This window comes from Paralichthys olivaceus, chromosome 23 (genome assembly GCF_024713975.1).
Source record: "Paralichthys olivaceus isolate ysfri-2021 chromosome 23, ASM2471397v2, whole genome shotgun sequence".
NCBI lineage: Eukaryota > Metazoa > Chordata > Actinopteri > Pleuronectiformes > Paralichthyidae > Paralichthys > Paralichthys olivaceus.
Window position 1 is genome coordinate 7772720 of NC_091115.1, and position 26237 is coordinate 7798956.

At 40.6% G+C, this 26237-nt stretch overlaps 1 protein-coding gene across 6 annotated transcripts; it reads left to right on the forward strand.

Moving 5' to 3' along the window:
* Positions 1-864: 864 nt before the first annotated feature.
* LOC109632676 (ninjurin-2-like) lies at positions 865-25697 on the forward strand. Of its 6 annotated transcripts, none has more exons than XM_020092095.2 (5): positions 865-1118; positions 21560-21690; positions 21797-21876; positions 22144-22305; positions 24566-24706. In XM_020092095.2, the coding sequence occupies exons 1-4, from the start codon at positions 1023-1025 to the stop codon at positions 22296-22298; spliced, it is 462 nt and encodes a 153-aa protein (XP_019947654.1). In that variant the 5' UTR covers positions 865-1022; the 3' UTR covers positions 22299-22305; positions 24566-24706. The 6 variants fall into 6 exon arrangements, 5 of the variants coding, with proteins under 5 accessions (XP_019947654.1, XP_019947655.1, XP_069376115.1 ...); XM_020092096.2 differs by lacking the exon at positions 24566-24706 and adding an exon at positions 23498-23711; XM_069520014.1 differs by lacking the exon at positions 24566-24706 and adding an exon at positions 22615-22753.
* Positions 25698-26237: the final 540 nt, after the last annotated feature.

Below are 26237 nucleotides of genomic sequence, written 5' to 3' on the forward strand. Positions count from 1 at the left end.
TTTTTCCTTTGCAGTATCTGTCTTTAAGTCAACAGCAGCACCTTCCTGTGTCACCTCAGCTCATAAAGGCCCATTCAACCTTATAATTGAAAAAACCTTCATTTTCATTTCAAACTGTACACGGCTGTTGTGTCCTCTGCTTTCATCTTCACCTGCAACTACACACTCGCATCAGTCAAAGCCTCTTTTTGAGAAGAAGCAAGAAATAACACAGCCGATGAAACGTTCAGTTCCCGGGTAATGAAACACAGCCTCGCTCAAATCATCACACTCTGAGGATTTTGCTGATCCAGCTTCATTTGTTCAGGTTTGAGAAGTAGCTAATGGTGGAATGTCGAAATGAAAACTTGTTACGTGGGAAAGAAAAGAACTGATAGAAATGGCGTTGCTACTTCTGGACACAGCTCTTGGCGAGTAAAGGAAGCTTAAGGCTGACGTTAGTTTCTCTCTTTTCTGATAAGCCCTGAAATAATCTGGTGGGGGCTGTATTCTTTGGGGGTCCCCTGATTTAGAGAGCAGTCCTCACAATGGAGCCTCAGTGCCTTGGTTTGGAATATGTGTGACCGTAAACAGCAAACAGAAACACAGCAGAATGTTTTTGTTGGGCAAACACACGTAAATAGACCGAACCTGGTCGCAGTGGTCGGCCATTCAAATAAATCTGTGCATGAGGACGTGATAAAATAACCTTTGCTTGGTTTTCACTGTGGTGGTTCATTTGGTTTTCTACCATTTTTACAGCCCTGATTTGACACAGGGGGAGAATAGAGAGAGAAAGAGAAAGAGAGACATGCTGAAAGAGTGCAAAGTGAGAGAGAGTGGGGGAGGCCAAGACGGGGGGTGAATGAGTTGTTTGTTTGTCCGTCCGCTGTCCTCTCCGGCCTTTGCCTGGTGCTCGGTGCCTGGCATCCAGTGTAATTTCCTCTTCATCACGACCACTGCGGTCCGCACCATTAGCATTTTTACTGCAGCAGGGGCAACACTTGGTGGGAGTGTGTGTGTGGGTCGCTTCAGGTCTTATTATGCAGGGAATGGGGAAGACAGAGCGAGGGGAGCAGGGCCGAGACATCGACCTGACATCGCTGAGATCCACCATGCCGGCTGGCGGCCCTCTGCAGGTTAGTGCACCCGAGAAAGACTGTGTGAGAAAAAGAGGGGAGGCAAAGTAAACGACAAAAGATACAAAGAGAAAAAAAGAACAGTGAAGTTGCTCTGTGCTGCATCTCCCATTCTTCTCTCTTCCTTTCTGTGTCCCCCTCTTCCTCTGTCCCCCCACTCTTTCATCTCCTTTTTGGTTGATGTGTGAATTGCAGCTCCTGTCTTAGCTTTGCCACAGAGCCGTGGTATCTCCTGCCTACGTGTGAGCCGAGGATCAGAGGGTTGGTGCGTGGCTCTCGGGGTTAGGGCAGAGCGTCTGGACTCTATTCTGAGACCCAGATATGATCTCGACATCCATCAAATATCAATTAGTGGCTGGGTGCGAAGGCTAATAAAGACAATTTAGCCGTGGGTCAACAGAGCAGGTACTCACTAATGCCAAGAAGAGAGGTCAAGGAGGGCTGAAAACATGGTGTGTTGTTTTGGAGAAGACGCTTTTATGGACACTTTTTTTTCCTTTTATCGTTGGTCAGAGCAGTAAAATGAAAGAAAGGAAATTTTTTTTTTTTTTGTATTATTATTTTTCATTTCATTTTGTTTTGAGTTTGGTTTGGCATCGTTCAAGACAGTTTGGCACTTGTTTCTTTATTCAACTAATCTTCTGAGTCATCACACACACATACACACACAGAGCTTGTCTTGTGTAATAGCACTTTGTTCACTTGAGACTGTGCAGCTAAATATACCAGTAACTGATAGCCCCGCTGGTTGATTGGCAGGGACAACAAATAACAAGGACCGTGTGTGTGTGTGTGTGTGTGTGTGTGTGTGTGTGTGTGTGTGTGTACTCCTCTTTGTTACCTTTGTAGGATATTTTCCAACACATATCTTGTCAGGACCAATAGTTTTCATTGAACCCAAAGCCCTCGTCATCATGAAGCTAAACACAATATATGAGCTAAGGTTAAGATGTGAATTGTGGTTAGGTTAAGGTTAGGTTAAAGTTAGGTTAAGGTTAGGTTAAGGTTAGGTTAAAGTTAGGTTAAGGTTAGGTTAAGGTTAGGTTAAGGTTAGGTTAGGTTAAAGTTAGGTTAAGGTTACGTTAAAGTTAGGTTAAGGTTAGGGTTCGGCAAGAAATGGTCATGGTTTGAAATCAGGGTTTGGTTTGGCTGTCCACTGTGAATCGATTTCAATACATTGTCTGAATAAGGATAGGTACACAAACCAGAGTGTGTGTGTGTGTGTAGTCAGTGTTAATAACCACGTATATTTATATAAGTATTTTAGTTCCAAACTAAACATGGTCATGTGTAGTCCCTGGTGATAGTGGTCAGGATTTAGGGTTTGATTCCTGGCCAGGGAAACTTATGTAACCTTTTGATTAGCCTTTTTAATCAACCTTTTGAAATTAGTTTTTATGATTCTGTGCTAGATATACCTGTACAGATGTGAACATGCTTAACTCATTTGAAAAGGTAATAACTGGTGAGTGTAGCTTTCCATCAGAGATGAGGGGAAAAAGAACTCAAGTTGATCAGAGAACATGAAAACAAGTGAAAGAAATAGAGTCAAATGAATTCACATTGATGCTGACATCATGTTTCTGATTTGATTTGAGAGGTTTGGGTATTAAGGACCAATGCCTGTGTCATAACATGTGATTTCCACGACAGAGTTTATATGTCATGTCCTGGCGCCCCCCCCCCACCTGTACATTTTCCTGTTGTTGTGAATGCATCTGACCGCTGTGTTGTTCATATGTGAAAGACAAAGTCTGGAGAACGTCTCCACCTAATAGTTTGGACATTTCCCAGAGTTCAAAGTGTCTCATTCTACCTGCTCATAAGATCAGAGCTGAGAGGAGGTCAGCTCTCAGTGTGGTTGGGAATATTTATGCACAGTTGTTCTGTAAAAATCTTATGTGAGCAGGATGCCAGTTTTAGTGGAAGTTATGAATTCATGTTGCAAAGAAAATATGGTTGTTTACCTTCCTGGTGACCATCTCCAAATATACCAGTCATGAACGCTTGCTCTGTTCATTTGTTAACACACGCACATTTTCACGAGTCACGGTGTATACAGTGAAGAGTATAAATGTCTCCAGACTTTATGTTAATGCCAGTCCAGTGCAAACTGTGATCACTGCGACCACAGTCAGTTCGGCCTGGTTTGTATTTCCACAGCGAGAATTACACTGACTAACATAACTAACATGACTGTGAGCGTGTGGCGATAGAGGATTGCCACGTCTTCCGGCCGCACGCCCTCAAGGACAGATGACCTAACTTTGGCGGTAATGATCACATTGTGTGCCAAGACCAAACCGCAACTATTCGTTTCAATCCTGGACAACTAATCACAAGTTGACAGATGAGTGGAGGGAAATATGTGACCCTCAGAAAAGCAGAAATGAGAAATGTATGCATGCGTGCATGTTTTTAAGAAATAACTCTCAGCACGATACACATCCAGAATTACGAAATCATGCATCTTATATGTTTTTGCCATTTTCACAGATTTAATTATCTCAGATTTAATTAAAGAGATTAATGAGAATAATGTTCTGCTTTGGTATTTCAGGCATGCAGCTACTTCCATGTGGTTTTCCTCACAATCTAAAAACAGTATTGAACAAAAATCACTGGTTATTTACAACCACTGTCGATACAGCTCATTCATATATTTTTATTCCACAATTTCTTTTTCTAAAAAAATACCTCAGACCATCTTCATTGATCTTGGCGGCCTTTTGTGTCCTCTCCAGAAAAACCCTTTTAGAATAGGAGCTGTTACTGAGTAAATCCCGGAATGTGAATCGTGTAACGGTGAGACAGCACTTGAACGCCTCATGCGTTTCCAGTCGGCCTCGGTGACCCTTTCATTTGCTTTGACATGGTTTTACAAATAGTTCTTCGGTCAGTTTGTGACAGTTGTGGAGGATATGAGTAGGTTTCCTGCATCACACATAGAAACAACTTCATTTGCCATCATCACAAAAATGATGATGCTCCAGTTTGAATGAAAAATATCTTTAACCTTGCACAAATAACCAGAAAGAGAGAATCTTATTTCTTCTCTTGTCAGAGGATGCAATGTGTATTTATTTTTTGGGTTTTAAGGTCTGAGAGGACGATTGCGCATCGTTCAAAGTCGTCTGAGACTGATACTTGACCTTGGGATCCCCTTAATGTGCCCAACAGTCCTGCATAGAAACATACTATTCAGATCATACTGGCAGGTCACGAAGCACCAAAAGGAAAGTTGAGATGATCACAGCAAAGCAACAAGAAGCATGACAGCTACATTTCACAGATGTGTAAAGTCGTATCTTGCATGTGAACAAGCCTGAACTGGCCATCGAGTGCGTTCGGCAGATGCCAGGAAGGCAGGGCAGGTCATTCACTATGATATATCAACAATAATAATAGCAATGCTAATATCAAAATAATACTGTGGGTCAATATGCGTGGTAGCTATGGCAACAGCTGTGTTTGTCTGTATTCTCAGGTGTTGCTCCTCCTGCATCAAGCTGCTTAAGAGAATCGTCTTTCTTTAATCCATGTGTTTTAATGTCCCTCTCTGGCCACCGTCCCTCTCGACTTCTCGACTCCTTCCCACTTCTCTCACCTCCCAAAATACATTTACTGCCTCTCTTGGACATTACATGTTTATATGTGCGTGTGTGTGTGTGTAACCCTGTCCTGGCCCCTACATGGCAAATGCCACATTCTGAGTGTGGGTGTGAAGTACGAGAAAGTGTGTGTGTGTGTGTGTGTGTGTGTGTGTGTGTGTGTGTGTGTGTGTGTGTGTGTGTGTGTGTGTGTGTGTGGGTGTGTTAGTGTGTGTGTGTGTGCGTGTGTGTGTGTGATTCCGGGAACATTCATCCGAAACTCAACTGAGTCTCATCTTTAAATGTCTTGTTGTTGCATAATAGTTGTGCAACATAAAATCTGCTTTGTATATTCACTGTGTTGTACAATGCAATGTGGGTTTTTTTACGCTCTGACACGGAACCAAATGAATAATCAATATCAGAGTGATATTATCTGTCATTGTACTCAACAAAGCGATGACGGATTGTTGCGTGAACACATGAGAATGTGAATGGAGCAATCGGATGCCAAAGTGCCTACGAAGCATCACGGTTTCATTCACACCAGCGTTTAGAGCAACATCCTGCACGCACACACACGTCCACACATCAGGAAGGTTAGTCAGCGGTGAGAACGAGGAAGGAGGATGAGGCAAGTGCTTCCTTTTGGATGTGACTCAGGAGGTTAGAGAGGGTGGTCCACTAACCAAGAGGTCTGTGGTTCGGTCCCCGGCTCTTCCAGCCTGCTTTCTGAAGTGTGAAGTGCTACATACTGAACCCCGGAGCCCCTGACGGTTGTGCAAGAATTGTTTATTGATAGATAAAGTGTTGCATATAGAAGTGCTCTGGGGTGACTGGGTGAATGCGTCATGTACTGTAAAGATCTTTGAGTGGTTGTTAAGACTAAAACAGCTTTTTGTATACAGTCTAATCATTTAATTTATATGTCCGGGTATTTAACCTTTTACCTTTTTTACCCACAAGCCCGCTCCTCCTGTGTGAGCTCATGTCCAGACAAATAAATACAAAACATGGATAGCAGTATAATCAGAATAATTCAGCCTTTAAACAGGTATATTAATACAACTGTATGGGAACATTTGTGGTTGAATTTCCTATACTTACATACTTAACTGCTGCAACAGTTGTTTGTTCGACACACAATGGAAAGATGTTTTTCTTATTCACATTAAAAACATAAAAAAAAACAAAAAAACATGTCCCTGTTATCGGAAACGTGTCTGAGCCGGACAAACTCGTTTTTCGTTCTTCATTCATTTACAATATAAAGATAGAGATCCATATTTTCAGTTGTTATATTCCATTTATTTATTAGATTACACATTTTGATCCTGAGTTTACATTAGATATGTTCTGCCTTCTCTCCCACTGTCTTTGTTTGTTTTACCAGTTACTCCAGCTCTCTTTTTTTTCCTTTGTCCCTCACACATTCTTCTCCAACCTGTGTTCTCTCTTTATCCTCATCTTCCTCTGCCCAGGGGGTGATGTGTGTTCTTTTTCCAGGAGGGGAAATGACTCTGAGTTTGAATGTGAAACAGCTTTACACTACTCAGGCCTAAATCACTGCCACAGACAATATGAGTGATAACAGACAAAACACTGTACTACGTATAAAACGTGAGATTGTCACACACAGTCATACAGAACAGTCTCTGTGTGTGTGTGTGCCTCTTTCTCTCTTCACAAACCCACAATTATGTTGTCAGAGTGAAAAACAACAGACACAGATATAGTGTTCTCATCACAGACACACAAATCTGCTGTTAAAATTGTTACTGACGCTGGTGAACTGGTGAAAGACTTTCGGCATGAAGTGTTTCATAAAGACAGTATTTGTTACATCAACTGAGGGATCATCTGTAAAACAAGAAGCTAATTAACATCCAGAAAGTTTCCAGAGGTGCTGTATGTGAGAACCCAAATGTCCCAGTCAGTTGCATTGGACGTTCTCCTGAACGTTTCCCACCAGCAACCTGGTAAAATGTCTGGAAAATGTCCAAGTGCCCCCATGTGGGAATACAGCAGGAACATATCTGGAGAAAATCAAAGGGAAGAATATGTAAGGATACAAATATCTCAGGATGAAAAATAGGAGACATGTAGAAGACACCAACGAAGACGTCAACTTGGACAGACAATGAGATTCGAGAGATTTTTCCGATAAGGGCAGATGTGCTGTAAACAAAAACATGTGATTCCCACAGCGAATCACGTCCTGCCTCCTCTATGTTCTACCCTTCACCTAAATGTTCTGGACATGTTCCTGTTATTGGGAACGTGTCTGAGCCGGACAATCTTGTGTTTCGTTCTTCATACGTGAAGAGTTTATGTCTGAGAACGGCTCAAGACTTTTGTTGTGACCCACTTTGTTCCTCACACACTTGTTCCAGCTGTATTTGCCAAGAAAGAACAGGAAACCCCCATTTCCAGTGCCGAGGCCCCCCTACTGGGACACCATAACTCACTCACACACACACACAGACTTATAAATCCATGTTCATTGCATGTCAATCTTTTTAGGCTTTTCACTGACTTTCCATTTAGCTCTATTTACACACCCTAAACTCATTATGAAAAAAACCCTGTAACTGTTTAAGGGCCTGTCAAAGAATTCACCAGGATTTATTTATTTTCAGAGAATTGTGCGGTTCTTATTAACTGCACGTGTAATACTGCACATTTAACTGCAGTGGTGTTAAAGTGTAACTCGTGGACGGGCCGTGTGCTGTGCTTGGACAGCGGCCAAACTCACACAGGGACGCAGTCACACAGACACGCAGTCACACAGACACGCAGTCACACAGACACGCAGTCACACATGCGTGGCCACACATCCGTGAAAAGGCACACGCATAAAAATAGACATAAACATGTACAATGTCATAAACCCCCACGAGCCTCTTGGGGCTGTGTGTGGTGCTGCTGTGCGGTTCTGTGTGCGTTAAGCGATGTGACACTGAACCTCTAACCTTTCTCCTGGGAGATAAATATAAATTCACGTGTTTCCCAAATTTGATTAACTATTCCTTTAAGAGAGGCGTTAATTCGTGGAATGATATGAAAGGTGAAGTGGTGACGTAATATAGAAATGAAAACTCTCTCTCACACACACACACACACACACAGAATCTAAACTGTTGTTTTATGTTTTTAAAAAGGTGTTGCTATGCTGCAGGCCAGTGTGGAGAATGTGAATGAACTCATGAGTGTGTACATGAGTGTGTTTGTGTTAATTGAAGGGAGATCTACAGGTAAATACAGACCTCTCTCTCTCTCTCTCTCTCTCTCTCTCTCTCTCTCTCTCTCTCCTTCCCTTTCAGCTGCTGTTGTGTACGGTTTGTGAAAATGGTTTCATCTATGTGGATGTGTGTGTGGATTGTGCGACGTAAAGTAGAGGCGTAGACTGTACATAAAGATTAACATGACTGTCCCCCCAAAAGTGAAGCCAAAGCTTCTTGATCACCCCCCTGGTGGCTGGCTGCAGTATGGTTAAGATAGCGGAATGGACATGGGCAAAACTGAAAAGTCAAAGTAGACGTCAATTTCATTTAAAAAAAATATGGTTTCAGTTGTTTTTCATGGTCGTTATCCATGATCCTGCCAACCGACAAATAAATGAATGAATGAACTAACAATGAAAACAAACCGTCCTTTGCAATTAGGTATTGTTCCCATTTGTAGTCCTCTGATTGGATGATCAGAATCTATGTACATATACGAGACAGTCATGACACTCTTTATGATGCTTGTTCACACAAACGAGTAAAGAAAGTAAGCTAATTCACAGTATAAATGTATGCTCATATTAAGTACCAGTACCACTTGGAGCTTTCTGCACAAGCCCCTGCATTTAAGATAGTGTGTTAGAATGGAGCAGCTGTGTGAGGTCATGTGTGATTATAAGTGTGTTCAAAAGGAAAAAGAAAAGAGATGGTGTGGGTGGTTGTGAGTGTGGGAGGTGGGTGAGGTTCTGTCTTACCTCATCCAGTCTCCGTAGCTGATGTCCACTGGTGCCTGTGGCCCTCATGGGACTATTGTTGATTTAAACAGTGAGGTCATGCCCAACGGGAAACAATGACACTCTGTTATTAATCGTCCTCTGTGTAAAACCACGATGCCACCAGGTCTTAAAGGAAAACATTTGATTTCAGTCAGTGCTGGTGAAAGTGAGAATCGTTACAGATTATCGGCCGTGTTGTTGTGCTGTTAAATTGTTTCACCACAGTATCATATAAGTTTTTATTGAGACATGGGGGGGGGGATGCCGTCTTCTGAGTGAAAACTGGATCCCATTAAAAACATATGGGCTATGAAATTGCTAAAAGAAGAAAAAGTGTCTACACTTTAATTGGCAGTTATTTGAAGCAAACTGTATAATGCAGGGAATTACTTTGGCTGTGTACTATAACAAGTATGTAACTGTATGTTGTATTTTGGAACCTTCTCATGATCGTAAACATAAAATGTTTCGCAGAATTTTTCTATCATTTTTTTTTTTTACATTTACTGTGTGTGTGTGTGTGTGTGTGTGTGTGTGTGTGTGTGTGTGTGTGTGTGTGTGTGTGTGTGTGTGTTGTGGTCACAAATAACCGTCTACCCTTTGACCTCTCCAGTGAAAATAAACAGCCATAACTTCTCTGAGACAAATAGTCATTTACTTCTTCTCACAGCCGCACACACAAGTTTCTTTTTTTAACCTCTGTGGACCAGTTTTGGCAAACAGAGTGTGATCAACATGAGCAGTTTGTTTTCAAGATACAAGTGTTGGTTTAGGGAACCAATAGATAAGCACTACACAAAATATCATGGGACATTAAAATAATAACTACCACTGAACTCTGTGGTAACCAGGGAACCCGATTGTGGTTTTCTTCTGTTTTCTTCTGTTTCTTCTGGAACAAAATCTGCAACTTTTTAACTTTTAAAAATGTGAAACGACTCTATTGTCACTGCTCCAGTCTTTCAGTTATTACACAACAGATTGTCATCATGGCATCATTACTCTGCTAAATCAACATCCCCTGTGTGCTCATACTGTTGGCTTCAGAACTGCAGGAGTTACACAATGTTTACTTTGTGTGCATAAAATGAGGTGAGATAATAAACCGTCATCTGTTAAAGTGTGTGTGTGTTTGTGTGTGTTTTGCACGTATGCAACAATGTGCATGTGTTTACCTTTTTGAACATGAATACATGACAAGGATTGCACAACCTCTCTGTCTTTGTCTCCCTCTCACACGCACAGCTGTAGGCACATGACAGTAGAGTGAAGTGCAAGTTCAGGTGTATGTACAGTATACACACACACACACGTAGAAGAGGAGACGAGGACCCTGCTGCCCATGAAACGGGTGTCTTCAGTAGATTTCCAGTTGTCACATTACCATGTGCACTAATGTTCACTGACTCCCAGGGTTCGAACTTGGTATATGGTTCGACTAACTGAAAAAGGCAAAACACTCTACAAGCCTACAAATAGAAATACCTGGTAAGAGTTTAGTCTTTTGCGCAGCTGCGTGTGTTGGGTCAGTTACTTTAAGTATCTGTTTGCATGTATGTTCTGTTAACAGAGACCATGTGTGCAAATCAGTTAGCTGGAGTGAGTAACTTTGTGAGACGGGGTCTTTGGCGGAGGTATACGCTCTGCTGAGTGTCATTCTTGGAACATTAGATGAGAGAAGGGTTAGGTGTGGTTTATATTACTGAATCTAAACTTTATTTCCAGACAGTAGCTATTTACCTATAGCTGTGAGTATAAAAACATTGTTTATTGCCAGAATAATAACTGGATTATTTCAATTTCCAAATTTTGGTGTTTACTTCTATAAAAGCGGACAAGTTAATATTACATTTCTGTAACGTTAAAAGTCCTGATGTGACATAGGCCGAGAATATCGTGACTTTAAGGAATAAAAAGGGATTAGATATGTTTGATCAGTCATTCCTGCTTGGTTATAGGCTCAAGTTTGTAATGCTGTCTTTCCGTCAGATGAAGCTGAGATTGTTTAAAGTCTGAGTAGTTTCCTCTCAATCTTATTAAACATGTGTCACAGCCTGGCTGGTGCTCATGACTGGAAATAAAATTTAAAATATGTTCCATGTCACACTGTAAACAGACACACAGTGTTCATCCCAGTGACTCCTTCGCTTTACATGTCTCTCATTTACAACAGAGTTTGGTCAAAAAACATCTGCATTCGTGGAACTCAGGAAGTGGGAATGCCCACATACACAGGAACACAGAGAAAGGAAGTGTGTGTGTGTTGTGGAGGGCGAGGAAGGCGAGGAAGGCCTCGTCATTAAACCCAGGAAGTCGCTGGAAGGAATGTCCTGCGATGTCACACATGGCATGAGAGCTGGTACCCCTGAGGGAGGTTTAAACTCCAAACAGCTCTGGCTTGTCATCGGTAAAAACGGCACCATGAGACAAGACACTGGACTCTGTTTCTTTCCACCACACCTCCACACAGCAACATGTACTGTACAGCTATTTACAGTATAGCCGACAGTGTGTACAACACACACACACACTTCTTTCAGAATGGTACCCCTCCTCCCCAGACTCCTCTTGTGTTGTTTGTTTTGGATACTGACATGTGACCGTAAATGTAAGCTAAGATCGCATTGTTGCAAAGTGAGTTTTCTGTTGGTGGGGTTATAATTACACCAAACCACAAACACTGTCAGGACTGGTTCTGTAATCACAGGCTTTGGTGACTCAGAGGATTAAAATATCTAACAAGCTTGTGGCTCGGCTTTAATGATTTTTGTTCCCATACTCCCACTATAACACTGACTGCTCGTCTGCATATAGAAAGACATGGTGAGTTTTGAGGAGAATCGTTTATTCCCTAATACCTAAAACTTATCTGACTTGTAAAATGACTTTATTTTGGCTCATATCCCATCCCGAACACGGAGGAGGCAGGGCTTTATGGCCAACAGGTGCGGATTGAGACACATTGACTTCACTTTTGTGGAGCTATCCACATCGTCCATCTTTATATACCGTCTAAGATTCATTATATTTATAAAGGGGGATTTTTTTCTTCTTGTATGTTGCCATGGCAGCTCGTGTGCATTCAAATTTCAAGCTATTTCAGATAAAAGCCACATTTATTTAGCTTGAAATTAATATTGTTGGAAAGACTGTGGAGAAAAAATAAATAAAGTTTCCATCACAAACTGATCCTTTGTGAATAAATCAGTCAGACAGATCATAAATCTCTCTGATGGTAAATCTCACATTTCTCTCAGGGTTGCACACCTGCACTAGACAAACCATCTTTTCTTATTACGTTATGACAGTATTATATATGGCAACGTGTTTCAGGATCTTAAATTGGCTTTTTTGTTTATGATGATCCATTATCAATCATTCTTAAAGACTTGTTTATGTCACTGTGCTCTCTCCGGACTTGATGTTAGGATTCATCCTCAACATTTTAACCTTTCTATTAATCATCATAGCTCTGATCATGTTTTTTTATTATTTGTAATCTTCATTCTATGTTGTTTTTACCATTTTCTCATCTGTTACATGTTATTCTCCCTTTTCTGCCCTAATATTGTCTAATCTTCAAATTGCTTTTAATTGTTCCCTATTGTTTCCCCTCTATTATACATTTTTAACTTGTAAATCACATTGTTTAATTGAGCGTTTCTCTCTGAAATGAGCGGTGTGCTGCAGCAGCTGGGAGGCAGAGTGTGTAGAGGTAACATTCCTTCAGATGTTTCCCACAGGAGCAGACATCCACACCCCTGAAGGGCCCTCGAGCACCTCGACCTCCTTAAGGCAACAATGCATTATGAAAACACTGTGTTATCGCACCATTGCTCATTATCAGGACTAATTTGTTGCTGAAAAATGACGGTTGATGATTTATCTTTTTAAAGGAGGAAATTGTATTTATGTTGCTCCGGTTCACAGAGTGTTGTCCATTTAATGACAGGTTACACACCACAAAGAAAAAAACAGGAATTCCAGCTATTGCTGCCATCTTCATCCTCACAAAGACTCTACGACATCAGTCAGTCCACTTTCCAAACATGCCCTCCCTGTAATAAAACCTTCACGCAAACATTCAACAATTACTTTTACATTTTAAAAGCTCCATAAATCATGCTAGAGGCCATTGTGTGGGTGTATGTCATCTCTGATTGTCTTTACAAGGAAATCATCCTTCTTGGTTAGAAAACCTTCAGAGTTTTCCTGATTTTAAAATGTTTGTTTTCATGGTGAGTTTTGAATTTGGACAATAGAAATGTAAAACTTGCTTGACTTCATACATTTGCATACTTTTCTGGTATTTTTCCTTGGATCAGAGGCTAGAAGCCAGAGATGACATTGATACGCGTGAGCCTGTGAGTATGTGACTGAAAATCAAATGGGACTTTTTAATAGTTGGACTGTGTGTCTATGTGTTCATCATCCATGCATTTAATTTAACCTAATAAAACTTGTGTACACATTTTTATTTAGAAAATGCAGAATGTGATCAAATGACTTTTGCATGACTTTTGATGGAGCATAAAGCAGATGTTGTGAGTGCAAAGTGTAGTAGCTGCACATATTTTCATAGGGAGCCTATTACATTTGCACCCAGCTATGAAATTTAAGCTTAATGAATAGCATCAGTGCAAGATCATACATTGAAGCACTGCCAATCTTCTTTCATTAATGTGAACCATATAGGACGTCTCCTCTGACTGAGCTGTACATTCAAGAGATTTAAATTTGATATGAAGCATTGAAGTAACTCCAGCCTGCTCATACTCATCATTCCTGCCTGTCGTCGCCAAACCTAAACCAAGTCATCACTGCAGAGAAAGCGGTTCAGAAACAGTAAGAACACTTCTGTTTATGTGTGTAATGTTGCCATGACACATCAAACATAACTGACATGTAACGCACCCCCCCCACCTACCTGGCAACACACAGATTAAGATAAACACCTACACATACACATCTGCCACACAGTATTTTACAGGTTGTAGCGTTCCAGATGATGCTATATTAGCATGGATCTTATGTAACACATTCTTGTAGCATGGCTGAGGTGATAGGAGAACCATGTTTATGGACACACACACACACACACACACACATACCTGCACCTGTAGCCCTTGTTGTGGTCGGCCTCGTGCATTTACACCAGAACAATTAGCACTTGTGTGATACAAGAACTTCCTACAATGACAGAAACCATCAATGAAAACACATTATTTTATTTAGATTTTATTTACCTTGGTCCATGTCCCATTTACCAACATGGAGGAGGCAGGGTTTATGACCTACACTGCAGCCAGCCACTAGGAAGCAACTGAGACGCTATAATATGAGCTGAAGAAGATTCACAAACTGTTTGCAAAAGTAATACGAAACCATAATGATTCTTGAAATACTTGGAAAAGACATGAATAACAATAGTTTTATTTCAATTTCAAGTGTTACAGTATAATAATGATTTTATAATGGTGAAGGGCTGGAGGGGCCAGCTGGCTAAGTCACTGATATAAGTAACACTGTCACACCATGTGCTCATGATCAGGAATGGAAAGATTCAACTGATATTAGATCATTGCCCCTCTTGCTCTCTCTCTCTCGCTCTCTCTCTCTCTCTCTCTCTCTCTGCTCCCTGGATAACAGATGAAGAAGTGCACGTGCAGAAACGCACGCTCCTGTGGTGGAGAGTAAGCAGTTGGATTACAGCGCTGTGGGAGTCTGCCCACTACACACACCCATGCTGTGAATACCTTCACTGTGTGTCTGCATGTGTCATGTTAAATCATAGCTCAAAGTTTTCATCTTCATTTTGTGGCCTTGTGTGGTCGAGCATCTCACCACTGGGAGGTCAAGGGTCAAAGGTCACTGTGGTTGGGTGGCTTGTGTTTTCCCTGTATTCTATCTCCTTACACACACACACACACACACACACACACACACACACACACACACACACACACACACACACACACACACACACACATGCATGCACACTCACATTTGTACTTCTAAGTGAAGATACTCATGTCGTTATTTTTCTCCCATAATCATCATAACTTGATGGTGAGAGGTTTTTTTTATTTTGCTCTGACCAAGAGTGAACATCTGATTTTATTTTAATCACATTTTTTGGTTTCATTCAATTTCTTTTTATTTACAACTGATTACATTTTATTTAATTTTATCAAAGTTAGATTAAATGCTTTTAGAATTCAAGTGCTAGAATATAGAGTGTCCAGGAAGCTGACAGCTTATAAGAACTATTCTGGAATCAAGTTTTTAGTTTTATTATTAAAAAACAAAGGCAAACACAGACAGACTGTAAAAGTAAATGAGCATGAAAGTATTATTATCATTAAAATGTTTATGCAGCAGAATGGCCTTTGACAGATTTATATTACTTTATAATTCTGCATTGAAATATTAGAAGTAAAGTTGCACTTGCTAGATGTGAGTGCATCATATTTCTCATTGACATCTACAACTACAACTCTAGCTCATTTGTAGTCTCTCAAACAAACCTTTTAAGGATGTCCTCCAATAACTTCTCAAGGTCAAAAACTTCAGCTGAGTCTCATAAAGCGTGCACACACGCTAATGATTCTCTGCACATCCTTTCCAGCAGTTAGGGGTCTGTCCATCCTGCTGAGTAACAGCTCGTCCACTGCAGGTCAACGGAAAGATAAACATCACGGAGGAAGTAGAGGACATAATCATCACTTTAACCAAAAACAGAAAATACTGATGAATTGTATTATGTAGTAGTTTAAATGATAGTATCGATATGATGCAGGAAATTATTTTGCTAATTTACTCATTAGTCTTTTATCCAAGTAAGTATATTTCCAAACTTATAGTAAAGGCCAGCATCATCATCATGTGTGTCAATACATAAGAAGGCACACACACACACACACACACACACATTTTAAAGGTTGCTTTTCATGCAAGTTTTGCTAATGACAGGCCAGTCAGTAGGATGAAAGTTGGCAATCAGGTCTTTTAAGATGCAAAACTGCTTTGTGTGCATGTGTATGTCAAAGTTCACCCAATTACTGTTTTGGCTCTTCATGGACATGCACACACACACACACACACACACACACACACACACACACACACACACACACACACACACACACACACACACACACACACACACATATGCATACACACACATACACACATGCATACACATGCATATACAAACAAATAAGCTGGAACTCAGAAGGTCACGTGCTGACATGCCCCCCCTGCACAAACAAACAGAAAATGTCAAGATGTGATGTGTGAAAGGACCTGATGTGTTCACCTCTGCACGTGGAAACATTTTTCAGTTAGGCCTGAACATGTGTCTTTTAAGCATTTATTTGGAGTCATGCATCTGGCTTTAGGATGAATATATATAGTATATACATATAATATTATATAAAGCCAAAATTCATTCACCTTTAGCTTTTATTCGGACTCTGTTCTGTCCTGAGAGAAATATCAGGCTGTTAAGCTTCTAAATGTTCTACTGTGTTTACGTCTTCCACTATATAAAAAGATGGATGACATGACAGCTCCCAAAAAGTGAGGCCAAACAATCTTGATCGCCTCGTGGTGGCTACATGCAGTATAGGTCAATAACCTCTACGTTAGCAGACAAGATGTGTTGTATAGAGAAGTGGTTACAGAATGGCAATACATCTTCATTAAAATCTTTTATTATGAATTGAAGCAGATGGATTTTCAGTGAGATCTGCAGCCTCAGCTGGGATTTGAAAAGTCTTTGAAAATGGATCTAATGCATTTAAATGCAATCATTGATTTTAGTTACTGAAAAGAAAAGCTTCACACGTCTGTCTATTCTCTCTCTAAGTTTTCTCTCAGTGTTGTTCTCAGTTTTTGGCAAAAACTGAGTTGTGTCTAAAGCCAAAAATCATTCAAGTTAGCAAGTAACTGCAGACGCTGTTCTGCTGCCAGTGAGTCTGCAAGTCTGAAAAAAAAATCAAACAGAGGGATGATGCCTTCAGGCAGAGAGAGAGAGAGAGAGACGTGGAAAAATGCAGAGGGGAAAAAAACCTGTAAAAATTGGAAAGTACTGACATAGAGACAGACTGAGCGATGGAGAGACGGGCAGTTAAAATAAGATACTAAAAGAAAACCAGAGCGCCACTACTAGTTGGTCGTCTCTTCCCATTGGTTATTATAGCAGCCAATGGGAGTCGAGGGGAGGAGCACTTCCTGTGAGGTTGAGGGGGGGCTTTCCATGTGGTTTAGTGTATGTGCTAATGTGTGTGTGTGTGTGTGTGTGTGTGTGTGTGTGTGTGTGTGTGTGTGTGTGTGTGTGCGTGTGTGTGTGTGTGTGTGTGTGAGAGTGTGCATTCATGCAAGTGTGTGTCTGCGCAGTCAGGAGTGTAAACGTGTAGTTTTGCATGGAAGGATATAGTCTTTAGTGCCTATATACAGGTCAGGTATAGTGTGTGTGTGTGTGTACATTATCTGATGTGGCGTTGTGCCCACAGCTGTGGATCAGTGACTTTCAGGAATGGAACTCCTAAAAGTACTCTGGATTCTCTATAGGATGAATTTACAACATAAACACACATCTACAGAAACCAGGAGTGAAAAAATTAAAAGACGACCCATGAGCAGAGAAGTGTAAATGACATAGCGCTGTACTATATAGTGTTTGTTTTCAACCAGGCTCGCAGCGCTGAGTCTATAGGGATGGATATGTCACCACCTCAGTGCAGACTTACTGTAAATATCTCAGCAGTTATTAGATGAAGTGTTCTGTACATTCAATGTCCCCTGAGGATTTATAAATGCTGCCAGACTTTACTGACTCTTTCTTCATTGAGTGCTGCTGTGACATTTTTAACATCTGGTGAAATGTCTCTATAACTGTTTAATGGAGTGCCATGAAATGTTGTACATTTATTTTCCAATAAAAACTATCTTTAAAAACTTTGGTGATTCTTTGACTTTTCATCTCAAGCTAGAATCAAGTCAGTTTGTCCAATACTATTTCAGTCCATCACCAGATACCTGTGGCTGTGCGGCTCAGGAGTGTCGTCCACTAACCAGAAGGTCGGTGGTTCGATGCCCAGCTCCGAGGTGTCTTTGGGTAAGACACTGAACCACAAATCGCCCCTGGCGGCTGTGCCAACAGTGTGTGAACGGTGTGTGTAATAGAAAAAGCTCAGCATATAGAGGCTGTGTATGAATGAGAGTGTCAGTTGGTGAATGTGACTTGTACTGTAAAGCACTTTGAACTTTCCACCCTATGAGGATTAGAATAATTTGATCAAGATTACTACATGTGTAGAATTATTTTACAGCCTAACTGTGTTTGGAAAAAATACCAACATTTAAATATCATCTACTTGTGTTCTGAGACTTCGACACGATGTTTTTTGAGCAGATAAATGTATTTTGAAGCTGTGATGTTGCGCATGTTAAAGATTTTTATCTCGGTAGCAGATCACTTACCAACCATGAGGCTGAAGTGATTTCAAAAACAGTAGAAAAGTAGTAAAACAGTTCCTCCCCCCCTTTACCCAGGACGCAAAAGCTGTGAATTCTAAAATACTGCAGGTAATGACTCCTCCTCTTTTACTCCATATGGAGGTTTTTGACATAAATAGAAACAACTGCTAACATTTGGATGCCTTTTTTAGTGATAAGGACCAAAAACCTGTGAAGTAACAGTGCAAAGAAAACTGAGACGTGCTGGAGACCATATGATTGGGCGATACAAAAAAATAGAATATCTAGTTACCTTTTGTAGCTGTTTGATTATTTCTCAGCAGGGAAGGCAGTTTTTTTTTTTCAATCTCGTGCGTGATGGAGCCACTCGGAGGCCGGACGGTTGAATTTCACAGCTTCTGAGGGTGAATGTGTGTGACCTCCTGCAGCCACGTGTGAGCTGATGCTGTAAATAAGGATGTATGACTTTACTACCTGCCCGCTGAGACAACAGCTCGAACTGCCATTTTGTAATTTATTAACGTGTATTTATGAATACTTTAAAAGATAAAATGGGATTAAGTGAAGCGAAGGAACAGTCGGAACATTTAGAAAGACATGACAGTAAGTGAACACACATGGGCCATAAAGTTGTATGTAGGTCATTCTAATGTTTTGGTTGTGTTGTGTGTCTGTGTCCGTGTGTGTCCGTGTGTGTGTGTGTTTTGGCAGCATTCCCAAAGCTGATGTTGATAAAGTGTGACCACATGAGCCTCCAAAGAAGAAATGATGGAAACAGGCCAGAATGTAAACATTTTCCCACTTTCCCTCTCTCTCTCTGTGTCTCTATATCCAACCGTCTCTCTTTTTTCATCACTTCTTCACGTCCTCCTCCCTCCTTCTTCACCGTCTTTCTCTCTCGCTCCTACCCTGCTCTCCCTCTAGTTCTTTCACACACACTTCAGGAAAACATTCCAGGGGCTGGGCTACATGTGTTCGCAGTGTTTTGACAGTCTTGCAGTTTTTTTTGGAATTGCTTCATAGTTTCTTGGAGATTAACGTGGTCTGGAACAAACTGTACTCTTACTGTATGGGGGAAGATATTGAGTTTTCTTGCACAGAATGATATCACGTGGTGCCTCGGCTCCCTTGGTAAACATCTGGATAAACTGCAAGGTGCAAAAAAGTACCAAAAAAACAAAACATACCTCTTGCGTAAAGGGTTAGATTATTTTGGTTTTTGGTTTGCAGCCTTCATCAAGTCCAAATCCCACATTTGAAAATGTCAGCGGTGACGTCTCATTCCAGAACTCGTGGCCCAGCTATGATAAGCCACAGACCTCATACGGACGCCGTCAGTGAAAGCTATTTGTTACCGAGCTGCACCTGCCAACTCGCTTGTCTCCCTGCGGAGGGAGGACGTGCGCCAGAGGGAAGTGGATGTAAAACACACTGGCTGCTGCTGCACAGTGGATTTATGGGGCTGTTGGTCAGTTATCGTCAGTCCTTTCACCTCAGAGAACTTTGGAAGACAAAACGAAGACGCCAAGAATGCTTTGTGCATGTGTGACGTGTTCACAGAGGCTGCAGTGCTTCCTTTTGTTCAGGATAGAAACTGAAAACAAAGTAAAGTGGAAATGTTTGAGTGAGGTTTCAAGTGTTTGTCCTGACATTTAAAGGCTTCATATGTCGTAGATTGATTGACGGACAGACGGATGGACAGAAGTAAAGATGGATGGATAAAATACTGTGTAACATACATAATGACACCAATTAAATGAATTAAGTAAGTTATTCTAAAAAATAAACATCATCTTTCAGTATTTTTTTTTACAGAGCGGCTATACAAGATGGATGAAGATAGGGTTACCAATTTAACACTTTTTGAGTGTCATGGCACACTGTTACCAGTACAATGGTATTTGTAGGTACAATGGCAAAATCACAACGTATTTCAATGCTGCTGCTTCTCAAAGAACAATTGAATCCACAAATTGAGCAGTAATTGTGCACGTACAGAAACAAGTAGGACTTTCAAAGTGCTGCAGAGAAACAGAGGAAACACAGAGAGGCTGTATTGTTGAATAATTACTGCTCAGTTCATGTACAGTGATAATGTTCACAAGGCAATAAGGTGTGTCTGATACACGCATGATCGACTTTCTATACGTCCCCTGTTAAAGAAAACCAGACTGATTCAAACAGCTCTGACACAATCCAGAGTAAAATGAGCCTTCTGTGGACAGACGACTGTAATCCATGGCTCAGTGTTCAGAAACACAATATGTGCATGTACAGGACGATAATTAGATCTCTCCATTTTTTTTGTTCCTGACATGTGCTAAGAGTCATACATGCATGAGGTCTTATGTAAGGATGTGTAATGTTTCCTTCTCTGCACACACACACACCCACTCACACACACACCTACACACACATCACCTCTTTTTTGGGGAAAGCTGCAAGGAAAAGTGTAATTTCTGCTTTTACCTGTTATTTCCTGCTTCACCATCGAATGATTGTTCTGCAAAAATAGAAACATTTACTTTAACACACAAAACGCACTCACACACACTCAGCGACAGAAGGTGCAACAAAGAGCAGCTCAGAAAACAACTTTCAAATGAGCTGCAGCACAAGAAAAACTGGGGATTTTCTGTTTTCAGCACAACATCTATTTGATTTAGTCTCATCTGTCATGTGAAAGAAGATTCCTGAAACTAAATCTAGTGAAATAAAACAAAAAACAATGGCAGAAATATTTGATCCTCTTGTTTCTGAGTCAATAATAAGAGTGAGCTTTATCTTTTCCTAGATCTCTCTCATCATATTTAAGGAATTTAAGGATTTTCTTTAAAATAAATACAAACACTACAACAGTTGAAGTTGTTTCGTGGATTGTATTTGTTTTCTGGTCAAGTCCTGTAGTGGTCTTTGCTGCCCTCTTCAGGTCAGTTTCATATGACTCAGCAGACGTGTGTTCAACGTCACTTCTTTCCATCAGGAAGTTTTTACAGTATTGATTGTGCAGTGACGTAATGCTAGGGTTAGTTATCTATAATGGACCCACTGGGTTCAGATGTACCGCTCAGAGATTTGATAACGGTGATTTTTTTGTGTACTGTGTGTGGTAAGTTACTCTTTATTGTAGTGTTACAAACTTTATGTTGGTATTGTGTCTAGCTGCATATATGCACAAAACTGAATTATGGATCCATGACTTTAAAACACAAGATTGCAGATGTAAATACGCTTAGAGTTAGACAGAAAGGAAAGGCTTCGAATTCAGTATTCTAGTTGTGTTTCTAAAGAATTTCAACAAAGCACTGGGAGTTGAGGATGGAAAGAATCATTTGAAATCTATCTCTCTCTCTGTTTCTTCTCAGGGCGGTTCTAACCTGAACATGAACCTGTATGCCACCAAGAAGTCTGCAGCCGAGGGCATGTTGGACATCGCTCTGTTCCTGGCCAACATCACACACATGAAGACTGTCATCGAACAGGGAGCTGGATACAGGTAGTGTGTGTGTGTGTGTGTGTGTGTGTGTATTCACTGTTGCCTCAAAAAACCTATAGTGAATAAGTTTTTTATTTTTTTTTTTATCATGTTTTTGTGTCCTCAGGTACTACGCTGCTGTTCTGACGCTCATCTCCTTCTCCCTGGCTCTTCAGATAGTTGCTGGAGTCCTGATCATCGTCATCGGTGAGCACTGGATTTAATTAAACATCTGCTGTCTCAGAAAGCCGCCCTCCATGTTTTTAACCAGTCATATTAACAAACTGAATCACTGACATGCTGATTTGCAGCGAACATACAGGCCGAGCAGGTTTTGGTCTCTCCAGGCCACCGAATGTGTTTTTGTCCAACACAAACAAACCACCAGCGAAAAGCTGATAATTGGAAATTGTGTGGTATGTTGTTATTGTACTGTCGTTATTTTTGGTATGTGTGTGATCGTGTGTGTTGCAGCCAGGAGGGACATCACTGAGGAGGCCAACCAGAAGCGTCTGGACAGTCTGAACAACATGACAACCATCCTCATCTTCCTCATCTTCGTCACCAACATCTTCATCTCTGTGTTTGGGATGGAGCGAACTGGCCTGTTTGCCAGGATGCATTTCTGAATCTGACGTAGGGAGCGATTTTAACATGCAGTGGGAACGCACACACACACACACACACACACACACACACACACACACACACACACAAACACAGTGTGACTTACCGTACTCACAGTACTAATCTGCCATAGTATTTATATTTATCTGATTTTATTCAGTATGAGTGGAAATGGACTGGACCAAGGGACCAATTAGTGTCTTTGTGTCTCTCTGTGTGTGTTTCTGTGTGAATGTGTGTGTAATGTGTGTATGTTTTATCTGTGTGTGTGTGTGTGTGTGTGTGTGTGTGTGTGTGTGTGTGTGTGTGTGTGTGTAGCTCGTTTTGAACTGACCCTCCTCCCCTCCTGTCAGCGTTGTTTAAACTTCCTGAACAATGTGATCACAGGCATCATCTTCCTCACCCTCATCGTCAACATCATTAAATCGGCCTTCGGCACACAACGCAGCTGCCTGCTGCGCTGGATGTTTCAGCGTTTCATCTTATGAGACATTCACACTCTGTGTGTTCACTCACCAAATTCTGTTTATTAGAGTTAGGTGAGTTACGTGACACATTTGTTAACATGCACACATCAACACTGAAAGTTTCCCAGTGTGACCAAATATAAATTTTCTACCGAAACAACTATACAGTAATGACATTCTATTGACCACAAGACATCAGCTCCATGAAAGCTCCCCGTATATTTAAGTGTCTACAAAAGCCTTCAACTGTTTTCTCTTTGTTTTCTGCACCAATCACAAGGGTGAGACTTGTCCTGTGCACGACCCAAAGCAAATTTGCATCTGCTGGCATCCACTGGTGTATTTGCCTTTAACCTATGTGTAAAATTCACAAGTGCACAGGATCATCTCAGTGTGTCCATCTCAGCATTATATCTGTGTAGAGGGGTTATAAGTAAGAAATAATCCAGAGTATTTGATCGTGACATTTGACCTCAGTCCTTTCAACGTTCAGCCCAAAGTCCATGAGTCAACATGTCAACAGGACAGAGGCTGGAGGGTGTGGGACAGATCAGTGTGTGAACGTGCTGCTTGATGAGTGCAATGCTGTGTTTTTGTTTGTCTCTGCATGTGAGTGAGAATGTTTCAACTGCATGTATGTGTGTGGGTGTGTTTGTGTGTGTGTGTGTGTGTGTGTGTGTGTGTGTGTGTGTGTTTGTGTGTGTGTGTTGTGTGTGCATGTGTGTATGTCACAGCCCGCAGGGACCTGAACGTGGTGTCCAATCAGAAACGACTCGACTACCTGAACAACGTTGCCACAGGCGTCATCTTCGTCACCACGGTGACAAACTTCTTCGTCAGCTTCTTTGGGTCCAAGAGGACAGGCTTCTTCCGCTGGCTGCTGGCTCGACTCCACTTCTGACACACACACACACACACACAAACACACACACACACACACACACATTTGTCAAATCAAAGTTAAAATAAAGTAAAAAGTTGTTTGTGCACTTGTAATTTGTATGAAGTTGGGAGACATAAGTCACATATGTAAAAACTTCTTTTTTGGTTATTTATTATTCTGTCTTTGACGTGTGTTGTTTCATTTATGTTTTCATGCCATAATCCAACTAAAATATTTCACATAACCAACTGAGCATCTCTTTTGAATATGCATTCCTATATTTACTGCAATTGCATGCTTTCATTTTCATTTCCAAAACTGTGTATGGATTCCACTGTGTGTTTTATAATATTTACACTTGGCATGTGTTGAAATGAAAGATTGAGAAAAGTTGATGCAAACTTTAATTTTTTATATTATTTATTCTCAAAGGTTTTTTTGGTTTTTAAGATTCAATCTCAAACAGATACAAGGGCAGTCAGTACATATATGAGGCGTACGTACACATTGTCCTTCAGAAAGATGAATAAATGTAATGATTTAACAGAAGCCAGTGATGCTTACTGTGGTTTTTGCTGAAGGTGAAATGGTGACTGCGACTAGTCAACTGCCAAATAATACAGAGGATCTGATATCAGAAACTATAGTGTGTGTGTGTGCACAGAGATAAGCTCTTATGAATCTATGACTCTTAGCACATGTGAGGAACTAAAATGTGGAGATCTAATTATCATCCTGCTGAAGTGCATGAACTAAACATGCACATATTAGATTCTAAACACTGAGCTATAGATTCAAGTGTTCTGTCTGCAAATAGATCCCTTGACCCTGGGCTGTCAGTGACCGTCCTATGACTCAACTCATGTGGGGACTTGTCTCAAGGTCACAGTATGTCTCTAAGTGTGTGTGTCTGCCACAGGACGCCGGGACCTGAATAACTCTGCTCTCCAGAAGCGTCTGGACTACCTGAACAACGTGACGACCGTCATAGTCTTCATCACCACAGTCCTCAACTTCTTCATCAGTACCTTTGGCATGCAGCGCACTGGACACTTCCCATGGCTCATGATGCGCTTTCACTGACCCACACACACACACTTCTGCTAACTAATACACTTACACACTGACTCACAACTCATTATATACATACATGCATAGAGGGCACTTTTTGCTTGAATTTTTGACTTTTTGATGTGTAACTTAAGAATATCAGATTTCTAACAGAACTGCCATGTCTCACATGTTTATTAATGTAAAAAAGATTTCACAGCCTACTCAATATAAATGTGTGTAATACACTAAAGTAGACACAACAAACACATACATGCAACTATTATTGTTATCTTCAGCATAAGATGTGTTCTGCATTTGTGACAATTATAAAGCTGCTGTATCCAAAAAAAATAGAAACAGAATCAATAATAAAGCTGTTGTATCTAAAATAGAATTAGATTTGAATTTTAATAAAATACAATTTACATTTTTCAAACAGTAGCAGTTAGGATTAAGCAAACAAATTAAATAAAATGTAAGTAAAATCATTTATATTGAGACTGTCTACATTATGCAATACTTGTTTTTGAACAGCAGGTGGCACCATTGTCTAACAATTGTATGCTGGTCTGTTCTGAACGAGCCAGGAGGAAACAATAAGAACTGATCCCAGGCATCAAGAAAACTAAATTAAATTCAGCCACTGTCACATTACATTACTTACATCTGTGGAGATGAAGCAAATTTGCACTTGACATCACTAAACATCCACTTTTTCTCTTGGTATCAGGGATCTTGTTCATTTGTTATTTCTTTGAGTCTGAGTGTTAAATGTGAGCAGATAATAAATAGATCTGTGTGTGTGCTCTGAAACGTTGCATATGGTACTTCCATCAATAATTTCATGAATCCCTCATCTTTTAAAGTATTGTTTTATTTTGAATGTTGAAACACCCTCCAATCACGCATGGCCAAAAAATATCTGATTTAAAAGTGTTTGCTCTGTATTATGCACCAGATATGTGTTACTTATCCTTAATAAAACTGTGTTTCTCAAACATTTGCTTCCAGGATCTTACTTTCTCTGTGTGACCTGAGCAAGACACATATAAGTGTACCTTTAGGCCTGCAGCTTTATCAATATGTAGAAGTGATTTCACTTCTGAAGAGAAAACAGCGGTTCTCTCTGATGGAGTTAGTGGAGACGCTTCAGGAGAGAGTGCTGGTTCTCCTGCTGTGTTTCTCTCAGGGGGAACTTTAGCCAGCAAACTATTTATACCTCAGCTGTCTGACTGACTGGCGCCCAGGGAACTGGGACACCGAGTGTGTGTGTGTGTGTGTTTGGTCAGTGTCTAGATGGACAGATGACTTTCTGGTGATGTGTGTGAGACAGACAGACAAAGAGAGAGACCTGTGAGATAAATAGATTTATATCTATATGAAATAGATATCTTAAATTTACACCATTCTAGTTTCTATGTTTTTATACTTAAATTCCTGTCTCATATTTATGATTGCCTTTTTATTACATTTTTTTTGGAGTTTTTTATTTATGAAGTACCTTGTAACCTAGTTTACAGAAGTGCTATATAAATAAA

Excerpts from the sequence above, each read along its gene's own strand:
- LOC109632676 (XM_020092092.2), top strand. The coding sequence starts at position 1,023 with ATGCAGGGAATGGGGAAGACAGAGCGAGGGGAGCAGGGCCGAGACATC. Across the intron at positions 1,119-21,559 it reads CGGCTGGCGGCCCTCTGCAG|GGCGGTTCTAACCTGAACAT; the intron begins GTTAGTGCACCC and ends GTTTCTTCTCAG. Across the intron at positions 21,691-21,796 it reads GAACAGGGAGCTGGATACAG|GTACTACGCTGCTGTTCTGA; the intron begins GTAGTGTGTGTG and ends TTGTGTCCTCAG.